The 14,616-nt window shown below is 33.0% G+C and overlaps 1 protein-coding gene, 1 long non-coding RNA gene and 2 other non-coding genes across 5 annotated transcripts; 1 reads left to right on the top strand and 3 right to left on the bottom strand.

Annotated features, from left to right (window-relative positions):
* The first annotated feature begins 8,194 nt into the window (after window positions 1-8,194).
* Window positions 8,195-12,100, top strand: LOC101262119 (protein DETOXIFICATION 35). 2 transcript variants are annotated; one of them, XM_004240675.5, is made up of 8 exons: window positions 8,226-8,642; window positions 9,087-9,138; window positions 9,238-9,712; window positions 9,899-9,955; window positions 10,302-10,540; window positions 10,622-10,740; window positions 10,932-11,018; window positions 11,733-12,100. In XM_004240675.5, exons 1-8 carry the CDS (start codon window positions 8,346-8,348, stop codon window positions 11,820-11,822), a joined length of 1,416 nt encoding a protein of 471 aa, XP_004240723.1. In that variant the 5' UTR covers window positions 8,226-8,345; the 3' UTR covers window positions 11,823-12,100. The 2 variants fall into 2 exon arrangements, with proteins under 2 accessions (XP_004240722.1, XP_004240723.1); XM_004240674.5 differs by having other exon boundaries at window positions 8,195-8,642; window positions 9,087-9,712.
* Window positions 12,101-12,594: 494 nt separating this feature from the next.
* LOC104647856 (uncharacterized) lies at window positions 12,595-14,418 on the bottom strand. Its single transcript, XR_741880.4, has 3 exons — window positions 14,223-14,418; window positions 13,167-13,330; window positions 12,595-13,016 (listed from the first exon to the last, which is right to left on the bottom strand). It is a non-coding gene; the product is annotated as an uncharacterized lncRNA (long non-coding RNA).
* On the bottom strand, window positions 13,750-13,821 carry LOC112941726 (small nucleolar RNA snoR60). The gene has a single exon (XR_003247300.1). It is a non-coding gene; the product is annotated as a small nucleolar RNA snoR60 (small nucleolar RNA).
* On the bottom strand, window positions 13,945-14,016 carry LOC112941725 (small nucleolar RNA snoR60). Its single transcript, XR_003247299.1, has one exon. It is a non-coding gene; the product is annotated as a small nucleolar RNA snoR60 (small nucleolar RNA).
* Window positions 14,419-14,616: the final 198 nt, after the last annotated feature.

Below are 14,616 nucleotides of genomic sequence, written 5' to 3'. Positions count from 1 at the left end.
AGTTGCTCCCCCTGCTCAACAATCTCATCAGGTTGGTCTTCATGCTCAACAACTTCATCAATCATACTTTCTGCACTTATGGTATGATTAAAAGAAGAAGGAACAGTAACAAGATTAGGAACTATACCATTCTTTTTCTTGGCCTTCTCGGATAGATCATTAGCAGTTTCAACTTCACTTTCTCGAAAGATTACATCTCTACATCTGATGACCTTCTTCTTTACGAGATCCCATAGTCTGTACCCGAACTCTTCATATTCATATGCGATGAATATGCAGGGAACTGATTTATCATCTAGCTTGGTACTTTGATCCTTCGGTACATGTGCAAAAGTTTTGCAACCGAACACCTTTAGGTGCGAGTAAGACATCTCTTTGTTGGTCCAAACTCTCTCCGAAATGTTAAAATCCAACGGAACTAATGGACTACGATTGATAAGATAACACGTTGTCCGAACTACTTCACCCCAGAATGTCTTGGGTAATTTAGCCATTCCGAGCATGCTTCTCACCTTCTCAACAATGGTGTAATTCATTCTCTCAGCTACACCATGTGTTCTGGGGTTCCAGGAACTGTCTTTTCATGTCTGATTCCATGATTTGAACAGTACTCTTCAAATTCTCTTGAAGTGTACTCATCTCCATTGTCGGTTCGGAGACGTTTTAGCTTTTGACCCGTCTCTCTTTCTATCAGAGCATGAAATTTTTGAAATACTTGAAACACCTGATCTTTGGTTCTCAAGATATAAACCCACAATTTTTGAGAAGCGTCATCAATAAAGGTAACAAAGTATTTATTACCTCCTATCGATTCTATCTCCTTTGGACCACAAACATCAGAATATACCAAATTAAGTATATTCGACTTTCTTTCTGATGATGTCTTAAATGAGACTTTATGTTGTTTACCAAATAAGCAGTAGTTAAACGATTTTATCATTGAACCTTTGGCAAAAGAGATGAGTGACTTTTTGAAAAGAATTTTGCAATCAATTCTCGCTCATATGACCCATTCTTTTATGCCATAAATCTGCAGAATTTTCTTCGTGAGCCACATTTAATTCACCTTGGCATATTTTTGCATTTGTCCTGTATAACGTGCCACGAGCAACTCCTTTTGCAATCACCAATGCCCCTTTGGTGAGTCTCTATTTTTTATTTGCAAAGTAGTTCTCATATCCATCTTGGTCCAAAGCAACTCCCGAGATCAAGTTCATCCATAAATCAGGTACGTGCGCGCACATCTTTCGACACTAATGTGCATCCAACATATGTTTTTAAGCGAATGTCTCCGATTCCCGTAATTTTTGAGTAACTTGTGTTACCCATTTTCACATTGACATAATCACTGGCTACATATCTGCAAAAAAGATCTCTTACCGGTGTGGCATGATAAGATGTTGTTGTGTCGACCACCCATTCCGACTCTATACCTGCCAAGTGCATGCATTCTTCTTTCTCATATATGAGGAGAACAACATCGTTATTATTTTGCACCATGGCAGCTGTGTTGTCATCATTCTTATGGCCGCTGCTTTCCCCTTTGCCCCTTTTTAGATTTGGACAATCTCTTTTGAAGTATCCTGGTTGATCACAATTGTAGCAATTTCTGGCGTTCAATTTTGATCGGACCTTGGATTTTGCACGAGCTCCAGATCTACCATAATTACTTGAGCTCCTTTGGTAACTTCTGCCTCTACTTTCCGTGATGAGAGCCTGTCCGTGATTTTCAGGACTTTTTCTCATCTTCCATTAAGCAAAAGGGCTGATGTGACATCCTTCAACTCAATAGAGTCCTTACCATGTAAAATGGTTATTGCTAAAGTATCGTAGGAAGATGGCAACGAGTTTAGGAGCACTATGGCTTCATCTTCATCCTCGATCTTTACTCCGAGGTTTGCTAGCTGCGTGATTAGTCCATTAAGTACATTTAAATAAGACAAAAAATTTGTACCTTCACCCATATGTAATGCATATTACTGCTTCTTTAGGTACAATTTATTTGTCAGCGTTTTTGGACATGTATAGATTTTCTAACTTTGTCCAAATGTCACATGCACTCTCTTCATCGATGATGTTATTAACTACATCATCTGTTAAGTGCAATCTGATTGCACTAGCAGCCTTTTCATCCATTTCTTCTCAATCCTCAAGTTTCATGGATTCAGACTTTTTGGATTTGCCACCTAGTGCCTTATGCAAACCCTGTTGGATGAGCAAGTTTTTCATCCTTCTCTGCCACGTTGAGAAACCGCTATCACCGTTGAATTTTGCTACCTCGTTCTTTACTACAGACATTTTTTTATTGAGTATGGTACAATAAGCTGCAAAAAAATATTTCTGTAAATGAGCATAACCTGTGCTCTGATACCAATTGTTGGGAATAAATCGGTAACAGAAATAATATTTGCGGTAATAAAGGCAATAAATGCGGAGCACAACAAAGCAGTTAATCAACGAGAATAAAAGAGAAATAATGACCCCAAGATTTACGTGAAAACCCCTCCTAAATAAAGAAAAAACCACGACCCGAGAGGAGCAACAAATATCACTATAGTAAGGATTTTACACTTGTATGTCTGATTAAAACTCCAAACACCACTACACATTCAAAAGAAATAACACTCTTTTGATTTTTTCACCTCACTATAATATCGCTCACACTCTCTATTTTTCCTCACAGATTATTTTCCTTTGTGATGCCTCACTCTTCTTTTCTCTCCTTTTTAATTCTTTTTGGTGCATTTAGAATGAAGAATTGTCCTCCCTTTTATCTACCCTTCAAATGAAAAAATAATTTTTTTCTTCTTCATAGCTTACCTACTCTGCCAAACTTTGAAATTGACAGAGAACAATTTTTTCTTCTTCATAACTTACCAACTCTACCAAACTTTGAAATTGGCACAAAGTTATTCAAAGTTTGGTACATGGGGATGGACCCCACAATAGTTAGATAGGAGTGTCACGTTCCGACACGATAACATTAAAGGAAAAAAATATTGCATTGAATTAACTTAATGTACTCAATCTTAAAGAACTCATTACCCAAATGAGTGTGGTGTGGATGCATGAGTCCACGTATGTGTTTAATATTGTGATTGATTGCGTACTTACTTTAGTGTTGTTGTCACTGGTTCATGTTGTTTGTTGTTTGCCACCCGCTAAGTGTCATAGTTGATTTTATACTATTATTCATTGTATATCAATTTCTATTTTGGAGCAGCCGATGATAAACACTCAGTACATGTTCCTAGTACTGACCGCTACTTGTGTTTTCTTTGTTTTTCTTTTGTGGAGTGCAACAAGTGTATTATCGACTTTGACTCACCCGCAACTCTAACTAGTCCCCAGCACATCAGATTTCACGATGAGCTATTCTTTCTAGCTCGTGCTGGATTCTCTCAGTCAGGGTATGTTGCCCTTAAATTTCAGACACGGACCGTCTTATTTACTTATTTTGATGTCTCTAATACTTTTAGAATCGATATTTTAAGAAAAGATGTTTTTGATGTGATGACTTTCAAATTTTGGTGATGATGTGTAATAGATTTTAGAGGTTGATTTGATTGGTTATTTTAAAAAAAATTGGGCTTTCGTATTTTATTGTTATTCGTAATTGAATTATTGATCTATGTTGAGCTTAAGATTTCTTAGTTCACCCATTTAAAAAGTTAAGTATAGTTATCACACACGATTCGTTTTAATTCATGACAATAAAATATGTTATTTTACCATTCTGACTAAATTTCTGATTTAACTTTTTTTTCTTTAATTTATTATTATTTATGTGAATCCGAATTGACCTACAGTAGTGATCAAAATTTAATTTTTTTCCGAATATATACTCATGATCACAAATATATAGTCACATTTTGTCGGAATTATTTGCTTCGAAGACCTCCGATTGAATTAATTCACCATTGGAAGACCTCCAATTGAATTAATTCACCATAAGACTGCACAGTAACATCGGCGATGGCAAAGTGGCAGGCAACCATGAAAGTTGTGACATATTAAATGCACTATATTTATGGCTCCTAACAAAGCTTTTTAAATGGTAGTTTTTAAATACATTTAAAAAATTAACTTAGCTTTTTAAATGGTGGTTTTTTTTCTATTCATTATCTAGAGTTTATATTGAAGTTTTGACTTAATTTAAATTACGCATTGCAGAATCTATTTGGGAGTGGCGCTCATAACAAAGCTTTTTCCATATCTATTGCTCGAACTCAACACTTTTGTTTAAGAGTGAAAGGCTGTTAGTAGTGCACCACAACTCATGTTGAGTACCATAAATGGTAGTTACATCTTATACACTATTCCACTTTTACTTGTCATAAATTAACTTGATTTGTTTCTTTAAAAAAAAAAAGAAAATGCACAAGTAGCCCCTCAACCTATGTTCGAAATCTCAGCGATACACTTATATTATACTAAAGTCTTATTACCCGTGAACTTATTTTATAAGTAATTTGTTATCCCTTTTTGGCCTACGTGACACTAGTTTAAAAGACAAAGTCAACCAGGCGTTGAGCCCATAAGATAACGTCACGTAGGCGGAAAAGGATAGAAAATTATTAATAAAGTAAGTTTATGGGATAATAAGACCTTAGTATAGTATAAGTGTATCTCTGAGATTTCAAACATAGATTGAGATAGTATTATGCATTATTCCCAAGAAAATAATTATTGAATAGATATTTTACTAAATTATCTTATTAAATAATATATTATATTTTAAAAATAATTTGAAAAAAGTATATTTAATGCTAATTTTAAATATGAGAATATATATATATATATATATATATATATATATATTTTTTTTTTTTTTTTTTGATGTATCAAAAACCAGGGCGAAGTACTAGTATTATGAGTTGATAAAAATAATAAAATGTGGTATCGGCTGGAATCAAACCACGGTCATATGGTCACATACGCTTTGTACCAGCAATATTTACTGCCTTTTATGCTTTTAACGAGGGCACTTTTATTTGTATTTTAGTTTCTTTCAATTTTTTAAAATAAATATAAATATATATTATGATTTTATTGAAAGTCAATGGGTATATGTGCATTTTTATAACAAGTAAAAATGAAAATTTATTTTAAGAAAAGTGACATGTAAAAGTGAAAGGAGGAAATACTTCTGTTTTTATGTATGTGTCGTCCTTGATAAAAATAGATGATTACAAAATCAATCTATTTTTTTAAATCTTGAGATTTATTAGCCTTGATGTTGTAAATATGAATTTGATCAACATAGAAAAACTATGTATGTAATACATGTTCAATGTAGGTCAATTTAATTAATCAAAATAAATTAATATATATTTATTTGTTAATAGACTTGACTTCGAAAAATTACTAAATAAGGCTACAATGATAATTTTTACTAATACTTAATAAATATGACATCTAAAATGTTGACATATGAATATAAATTGATGGAGTATTTTATTTCCAACAACAACATAAATTGAAGGAGAAAATGACAAATATACTTCTAAACTATTGTATATAATATGCAAAACACGCTGTATTATTTTTGGGGCATTAGTGTTCCTGCTGTCCAAGAACTAAAGCATATATGTTTTTCACTTTGATAGAAGACTAAATAGGGACACCTTACACAATCTTATCCATCGATTTGATATTAATAAGTATCAAATTTATGAATAAAATTATGACACGTATATATTTGTTAGAGTGAAGGATGTATATACTCTGATTTTGGACGGCAAAAGTATTAATATCCAAAAAATATAATAAAGGTTATATTATACCATCTACGATAGTTTCAAAATATTTTTATCTTTTTTTAAAAGAAAACCCACGAAAGGCGAATGAATTGACTCTATTTCTTTTTATGAGTTAACAGGTAAGAAGGAAAGACTAATACGTAGAAATAAGACTGGTGGAAAAAAAAAGAAATCGTCCTAACTTTCTTTCATTTAAGTATAACAAATTTGAAATATAATATTTTGTTTTTCTTATCATTTCAATTGAACTTATTTATTTTTTATTTTTCAAACCATGTTAAAGTTGTGTGAGAAGCAGCAGAAAAGTGATATACCAATTACAATATAACGGTATAATTATTTTTTCAAGGAGGTAGTATTGAAGATACTTTTAAAACAAATTAAACAATTAATTTCATATCAAAATTATTAGCAGTTTTTAAATATCTTTTTATTTGATTAACGAAATTTCAATACACTATTAATTTTATAACATGAGTGAAATATATTTTTAAATTCTCGCTAAATTTAGGAGTATTTTCAATATTTTTCTCGAATTTTTATTAAGAGCTCCGTGCTCTCCCGATCACAAAAGTTAGAGATCACTTATTATATCACGGGCAAATTGAGATTGTATCTGAGTTTAATTAATTAAATAAATAGTGCTCTTAGAATTGTCAATACTTGAAGACAAAATTAAATATTTACGTTCAAAATTTATGCGTTTTCAATACTCTGGTTTCTTTGTTATTTCTTTTAGAATGATGAACGTGTGAAGTTCAAATAATACAAGTAAATAACGCATTGTATGTCGTCCTAGCTTCCTTTTTGTACCTCTAGCTCTTAGCTGGATATTACAAAAGAATTTCAATAAGCAAAGTTATAACGTGGTTGTTTTAAGACCTTTGCTTCAACCTACCATTTCCCCTCCTCCTTCTTTTTTCCCCTTTAATAGGCATTAAATAATTTCACACATTAATTCTTTAGTATGCTATCATATGTAGATTCAAGTTTTAAGTTAAAAAAGAAGAAAAAAAACGCATATGGCGTGAAAAGAAAATTTTATTTTGATAAAATTTGGTTTGAATCGTAATTCAGATTCAATCACAATCTTATTCTTTTATTATTATTATTATTATAATTACTATTATTATAAATATTATTATTATTATCGTTGTTGTTGTTTGTTATTATTAAAATAAAAAACGAAGTGCAATTACATTAAATAAATTTCAAGTGACACCTACCGAACTGAAAATACATACCTAAATCTTACCTGATCCAATCGTTCACGGAAAGAAGAAATTCTAGAAACTTCGAATTTACGTTAACGTTTTTATATTAAAAATAGTTTAAGAATAGTTTATTCCGTTTCTCATACTATTCACTTTGTTTGGATAGTTGTTATGTATTATTTTACAATTAGGGCGAAGTTAGGTAGGAGTTTATGAGTTCGGATAAATTGATTAGCTTTTTCCATAGATTCTATATTTATATTAGAACATTAAGTAATGACTCGTAAATCTAACAAAATTAATTGGCAACTCAATTGTAAGGAAGGAGAAGAAAAATTTAGAACACCCAAATTTCTAATGCTGACTTTAATTTGTCTCTGTTTATAATATATAAGATAGTATTATGTTGTGTCGTATTATATCAGAATGTATTATTTATTTAATACACAATTTGGAGTGATTATATTATTTCTCGTCGTTACATAATACAGATATTGATAATTTGAATGATAAATCACAAAAATATAGAATATGGAATAGAACTATATAAAGATAGTAATTAGATTGAGTTATTAAATAATAAGAAAATATTAGTTAGCGACCCAATCACACACAAATCCATTGTTGCCTACCAATAAATTTAAATAATACTAGAAAAACAAAAATTATATTTAATCAAACAACACAAAACAACTAACAACAAGTCAACAACCATTCAAACAAGGGACCGATTTATATAAAAGACAAAAATTACAAAATCAATTTTATAATAAATTTGTTCTATATTTAATTATGATAAAATCACAAAATAATTTATCCGAATATTATTTTTGGAAAGCGCCTAATCTAACTTTTTAAATTGGTTTCAAAATAGATTTAAGGAAACGAATAAAAATAAAAACATGAATCCCACATATTAAAATATATTATTCTTCCCGTTTTAATTATCATAATTTTCCTTTTTTAAAAGTTAAATTATAAAAATTTTAATTAACATTTTACATTTTATAATGTATTTTTCATCGTATAAAAAATTGCAATTCAGTATAATTTTTGAATATCTAAATATTTTATTTAAAATATCAAATTAATATAATATAATTTAATTTAATTTAAAAATGAATCTAATTAATTTTTGAAAAAAGAAATAAAAATGGACTAAGAGAGTAACTCTAATAAAATAATCTCACTTATATATATATATATATATATATATATATATATATATATATATATATATTAGCTCACGTTGTTGATGAGTATTACCTCTATTGAATAGAGACACGCATTTTGGGTTACGGCCACTGACTGAAACAAACAAACAGAGTTTAAAGCGGAAGACGTAACTAATTCCCGGCAGGGTAGAGTCATGGAGGAGACGCCGTTGATTAACGGTTTCTCCGACGACGAACACCATTACCACCAACAGATCATCGGCGACGATGGAGATTACCGGCCTATTACAAATATCAGAGAATGGTTGGCTATTTTCTGCGTAGAGAGTGTGAAGCTTTGGAGGATTGGAGGTCCGATAGCGTTTAATATTATCTGTCAATATGGTGTGAATTCACTTACTAATATATTCGTTGGGCATCTTGGAGATATTGAGCTTTCTGCTATTTCTATTGCTCAATCAGTCATTGGAACCTTCTCTTTCGGGTTCATGGTTAGGCGCTCTGCTCCTTCTTTCTATATTGTGCTAGGATACTTTTTGTATAAGCAATAAATCCTCTGACTCTACTTCTCTTAGCTCTAAACTTCTAATATTTCAGAGAAAAATTATTAGGTGTATGTTGAAAATCATACAAAGTATGCAGGTCACTATTTAATTCTTCAACTGAAATTTCTGGTTTCACCACTGATGGCAATGGTAGGCGGATCTAGAATTCATATAAAATTGAACCGTACTAAGTAGCATAGTACTTTCTCGCACCTTGAACCATATTAACATGAGAGTAGATGCGTAAATTTTGTTGCTAATATGATAATATCAGTATCTACCAATTTTGACATGGCATTTCCAGTTTAGAGAGAGTGAGTTTGTGTCTTACGTACTGATAGGCAGAGTCACAGTTATTTTATATCACATTACTGATAATCTTTTGGTCAGTTGGGAATGGGAAGTGCATTGGAGACGCTGTGTGGACAGGCATATGGTGCAGGTCAAATTCACATGCTTGGTGTTTATATGCAACGCTCTATCATTATTCTGTTTGTAACTTGTATCTTGCTCTTGCCAATATATCTATTTGCAACCCCAGTGCTTAAGCTACTAGGCCAAGAATCTCAAATTGCTGAGCTTGCGGGGGAATATGCCATATTAATCATCCCCCAATTGTTTTCGCTTTCCATCAATTTTCCTACCTCCAAATTCCTTCAAGCCCAAAGCAAAGTTGATGTGATTGCCTGGATTGGATTTGTAGTTCTACTCATGCATGCTACACTTCTTTGGCTCTTTATTTACACATTCGGCTGGGGTACGACTGGTGCTGCCATAGCCTTTAACCTAACAAGTTGGGTCTTGGCAATAGCTCAGTTTGCTTATGTTGTTGGATGGTGTAAGGATGGGTGGAAGGGATTGTCCTGGGCAGCATTTAACGAAATATGGTCCTTTGTGAGGCTCTCCATTGCCTCAGCCATTATGCTATGTCTTGAAATTTGGTATATGATGAGTATTATCATCCTTGTTGGCCATCTTGACAATGCAGTTATTGCAGTTGGATCTATTTCTATTTGGTGAGTTTACCAGTCTTTATGCTTCTATTGTTGCACCAGTTTATTCTCTGTGAAATCTTGTTTTAAGTCCTGTCTATTTGTGTCCAAGAATGATGTTTGATATACAATATATGTAGCAAATGGTATAGAAGGCGTGATGCAATATATGTTCATATCTCATTCTAATTGATTGTTTTTGTTTTACAGCATGAATGTCAATGGGTATGAAGGCATGTTGTTTATTGGAGTTAATGCTGCCATAAGGTAAAAAGTCTTGATCAGCATTTACAACTTCATGTAGTTTTTGTAGCTCGTGTGTTGCAGTTGAGGTGGTGTTCTGTAAACTTTAGTAGTCAAAATGTAGATATGTAGATGAAGGGGCTCATTTATATGCTCATAGAATCTGGAGAAAATTACTTAACATTATATGCTTCCTATCATGATCGTCTTTCTTTAATTATGTTACCTCAAAATTTTCATATGACAAGAAGGAAAACTTGTTCGGCTGATTTTGTTTACTTTTTTCATCCAATCGCCTTAGTTTAATCTCATACTCTTCTTTCAACTTATTCACTTCTCTTTCTTGTTTTCCTTGTTTACTTTCCCCCAGTGTACGGGTCTCAAATGAGCTTGGCCTAGGACGTCCAAGGGCCACTAAATACTGTGTCTACATCTCAGTGTTTCAGTCACTCCTAATTGGGCTACTCTGTATGGTTATTGTAATGGTAGCTAGAGAGCATTTGGCCATTATATTTACTAGCAGCAAAGATATGCAACAAGCTGTTGGTGATCTTTCTTACCTTCTCGGAATAACTATGGTTCTTAACAGTGTTCAGCCTGTTATATCAGGTATCACATTCGATTCACATTAACTGTTTCTTAGATTTGTATTGCCTTGTTACCATGTTAAGGCGTGAGGTACTTTTGTAGGTGTTGCTGTGGGAGGTGGATGGCAAGCTTTAGTGGCTTATATTAATCTGGGATCTTATTACATTTTTGGACTCCCTCTAGGATTTATTCTTGGCTATGTGGCAAAGTTGGGAGCAAAGGTAAAGTTAAGTCTTTTGAGTGTTTCATTAGCAAGTCTATTTGACATGTTGATATTATGTACACAATCCTCCCCCGGGAATCACTAATTAAACAAGCTAGATCATATTTATTGTCATTATACCTCATCAGATTTGTTGCTAAAATCTACTTTCTACTGAGTTTATCTTACTTCTGATTGAATAACTTGCAGGGACTTTGGCTGGGAATGATAGCTGGGACATCTTTGCAGACTGTGCTACTCTTGATTGTACTATATAAGACAAATTGGAACAAGGAGGTATAGATATACTGCAAATAGACTTTTTGATTCATACTATTGAATTCAACTTTATTAATGTGTAGATCAAGTAATGAACAGAACCAGAGGGCAAGCTTCTAGTTTTTAACTAAAATAACGTAGGGAATTCACATGCATCTAAATGAAAATAGTATTTGAATGTTGAAATTTCGTTTGACACGAAAACACCGTTCACGATTTGTGAGACTAGACTTGAAAAGACTCGGAATATCTTTTTTCAAACCTCAAATTCTATTTTCAAGATTGAAGTTGAAATAATGAGCAGATTTGATAAACAAACACTATTTCAAATAATCTTCCATATATTTGGAATCTTATCTCTTACTGTACTGTAATCGTCTTGCTAGTTTGCCATTTGTTTAGTTGTTTAGCAGACTTATCAGCCTTGTAGTTTTATCAGGATAGTAACTAGTATGTTTGGGGTTGTAAGCTATAGTATTTTAATTGGAACTTATCGGTATTGGTCTTAGTGACAAATACTGATTTAGTTACAGAAGTTGTGGTAAGTTAATATTGGTCTTAGAGACAAATACTGATTTAGTTACAGAAGTTGTGCTAAGTTAATAACTCAAGACATAAATCATATTAAGCACAATCACTAGTCATGATTATGAACCAAAAGTTTTGTCCAAGGAAAAACATCCATGAAATTGTTTGCTTTGAAGTATCTTAAAAAAGGAGCTAAACATGCAGGTTGAGGAGACGAATGAGCGTATGCGGAAGTGGGGAGGTCAAGATTTAGAAATTGAGAAATCACAGGCTGATCGCCTGATGGTCTGTTGAGAATGGTGTGTCTTAAGGTTGCAGAATGCTACGAGGAGGGTGATGACAGTAGCCTGCTGTTTGAATTTCAAAATTTGAAACTTGGAAAATTTACCAGCACCTACCAAATATATTGTGTATGAAAACACATATTACTATGTCCCAGCTAACATCAATTTTGAGACATTCAAGACTATTTGTTTTAGTCCAGGTGAACTTCAAAAAATTTTCCAGACTCAAACATGTATTGTATTTGGTATATCGTCTCTTGTTTGATAATGAAACCAGATTTCATATTCCTTTTCCTTTTCTCTTCTGTTATTTGATTACGAATATGTAGACAGACAATACGTTAAAGAATCAATGATCATCAGATGAAAGTGAATTGGCCTACAAGTTAATTAAGGCAATCTAGACTTCTTATATTGTCATGGCACCTTCGCTTGTGTTGTTTCTTTTCCTGAATTAGATGTTCTTGTCCTTGAGTCAAGGATCTAGCAATTATAGCTTCAGTACCTCCTAAGGTAGGGTGATACAGTTAGCATACACGCTACCCTCCCCAAGCAACACTTGTATCACACTGCCAGTGTTGTTGTAGTACATCTTACATTGAAACCTTGAACATTACTGGTACATGCTTCAAGAACTCACCTTGAAACCTCAACAAGGCCACCTATATAGTCTTTGTAAGTTGGGTACAAGGTAAATCACTACATGTTTATGGCATTCAATACAAAGAGCAGACATGAACGCAAGAGGAATAAGACAATTAAATGACGATACAACCCACACCTTAGAAATGAAAGTATTTTTTCCATATAAAAATCTTTAACTTCTTACTTTTTACAACTTGCACCAACCAACCACCATCAGTATTATCATCTTTCGTCAAACATTGAGACACAGATCAAATCACTGTAACATGAAAATACTTTAACAAGAAAAAATTAAGACCTTCTGTCAAATCACAGTAACATTGGTAATGCTTTAAATAAAACATAAGTAACCTCCTCACTAGAAAACCTGACCACATCAATAAGAAAACTAGCAACTAGGCAGCAACCTTTTGCTTCTTGGGCACCTGATCGATAGGCATCTACAACACAAGCATGGTCTCTTTCATTAGGTTCGAGGGTGACTTGCTCCCTAGGTTTAAGCTGCTCCACTTGTACCTTCTACAGCCTCAGCAGGCACGGTTTAAGCTATGTAGTTTGCCTATAACAAGAAGAAAATCTTACATATGAAAAAATCATACAGACAAGGCTTTCCCAGACAAAAGAGAATTGATCTCGTCCTAGAATCACGAGTTATCTTCACTACATCAAATAGTAACTGTGGTATAAAGTGTCTAACTACAATACATACCTTAATTGATATGTCAAAATGCCCTCCAACTTTTAAGAAGTGTGATGCATTGAGAGCTAAAATCTTTGCCCGTGAAAGGGTTAATCCAAAATACACATTTCATGGATCCACTGGAAAGATTCCGTTGTGAAGATCCCAAAAGAATCAAATGATGAACTTCTTTTCTGCTTAAGCATTACAAAAGTTTCAGCTCTACCAGACAAACAGATAGACAACTACTTACTGGTATGGCAAATATAGCAGGTCAAAGCAGCAAATGAAAGTTGATACCGAAGATGTAACAACAAACTAGATAACAATCTAGTGTCGATTCAATGAAATATTGAAACGAAATGTATTAACATAGCCATAATTCCTTGTCCCTATAGTTATTGTTACTATAAAGCTGAAAAGAATTAATAGTCTTCCATCCTAAGTTGCGCTCTCCACTTTCGATGTAGATCCCGTGCCAGATTCTCCAAAAATACACTACTTTTGGAGAACCTGACACGCACCTGCCAATATTTTTGAATTGCATCCACACTTGAAGAAAAAACAAACAGCAAATGATGTAAAAACTCCAAACATCCCATGAATAAAATAGTGCGTCAGAAACTCGATTTTTGCATCACCCATGATATCTTGAAGGGGAATCCGAGTAACTCATCATGTGCTTTTTAAGTAAAGTCAAAGAAGAAACAATTTCAGAAATACAGCACCAGTTTGAACATGAAACAAATGTAAGAACTCAATAAATAGTGAGTCAGAAAGGAAAATGCAAAGTCCCATCCATATACACTGCATCAGAAACTCGGTTTTTGCATCACCCATGATGTCTAGAAGGGGAATCCGAGTAACTCATCATCTGCTTCGGAAGTAAAGTGAAAGAGAGAAACTTCTGAAACAACAAGATACCAATTGTAGTCCCAAAGGAGGATAAAGAAAGTATAGCAGACGTACTCTTCATTAAGCATGAAGGGACTTCAGTTGAACAGGGCACTATGTGTAAGGTACAAAATTATATTGAGTAATATAAAAAAAATAAAAATTATGCAAATAGGAAGAGATTGAGCATACCTGAATAGAGATTCTCTTCAATTCTTTGTAGAAAGAGATTCCTCTTTTCCCTAGCAACGAAAACATCTGTGATTTTATAGTAGTTGTAACAATTTAGGGTTAAGGGTTTCGTCGATTTCTAATAGCAGCTTCCACACTGTTTAACTGTTTAAAGCATAGCCCAACATTACTACTAATTAAATATTTTGTGGTTTATGGTTAGATCTTAAAAATAGCACCATTATGTTTGGTCATCCCCAATTTTAGAACTTGTATACTTAGGATGCAGGTATTAGCTATGCAGAGTTTAGTTAATGCAGGTATTAATTATGCATGATTTAGTTATGCAGGTTTTAGTAATGTGGGTTTAGTTATGCATATATTAGCTATATAGGGTTTAGTTATACAAGTTTGG

Source organism: Solanum lycopersicum, chromosome 6 (assembly GCF_036512215.1).
Source record: "Solanum lycopersicum chromosome 6, SLM_r2.1".
In the NCBI taxonomy this organism is placed as follows: Eukaryota; Viridiplantae; Streptophyta; class Magnoliopsida; order Solanales; family Solanaceae; genus Solanum; species Solanum lycopersicum.
Note: the sequence above shows the minus strand (reverse complement) of the source record. Positions and strands in the feature narration are given on the sequence as shown.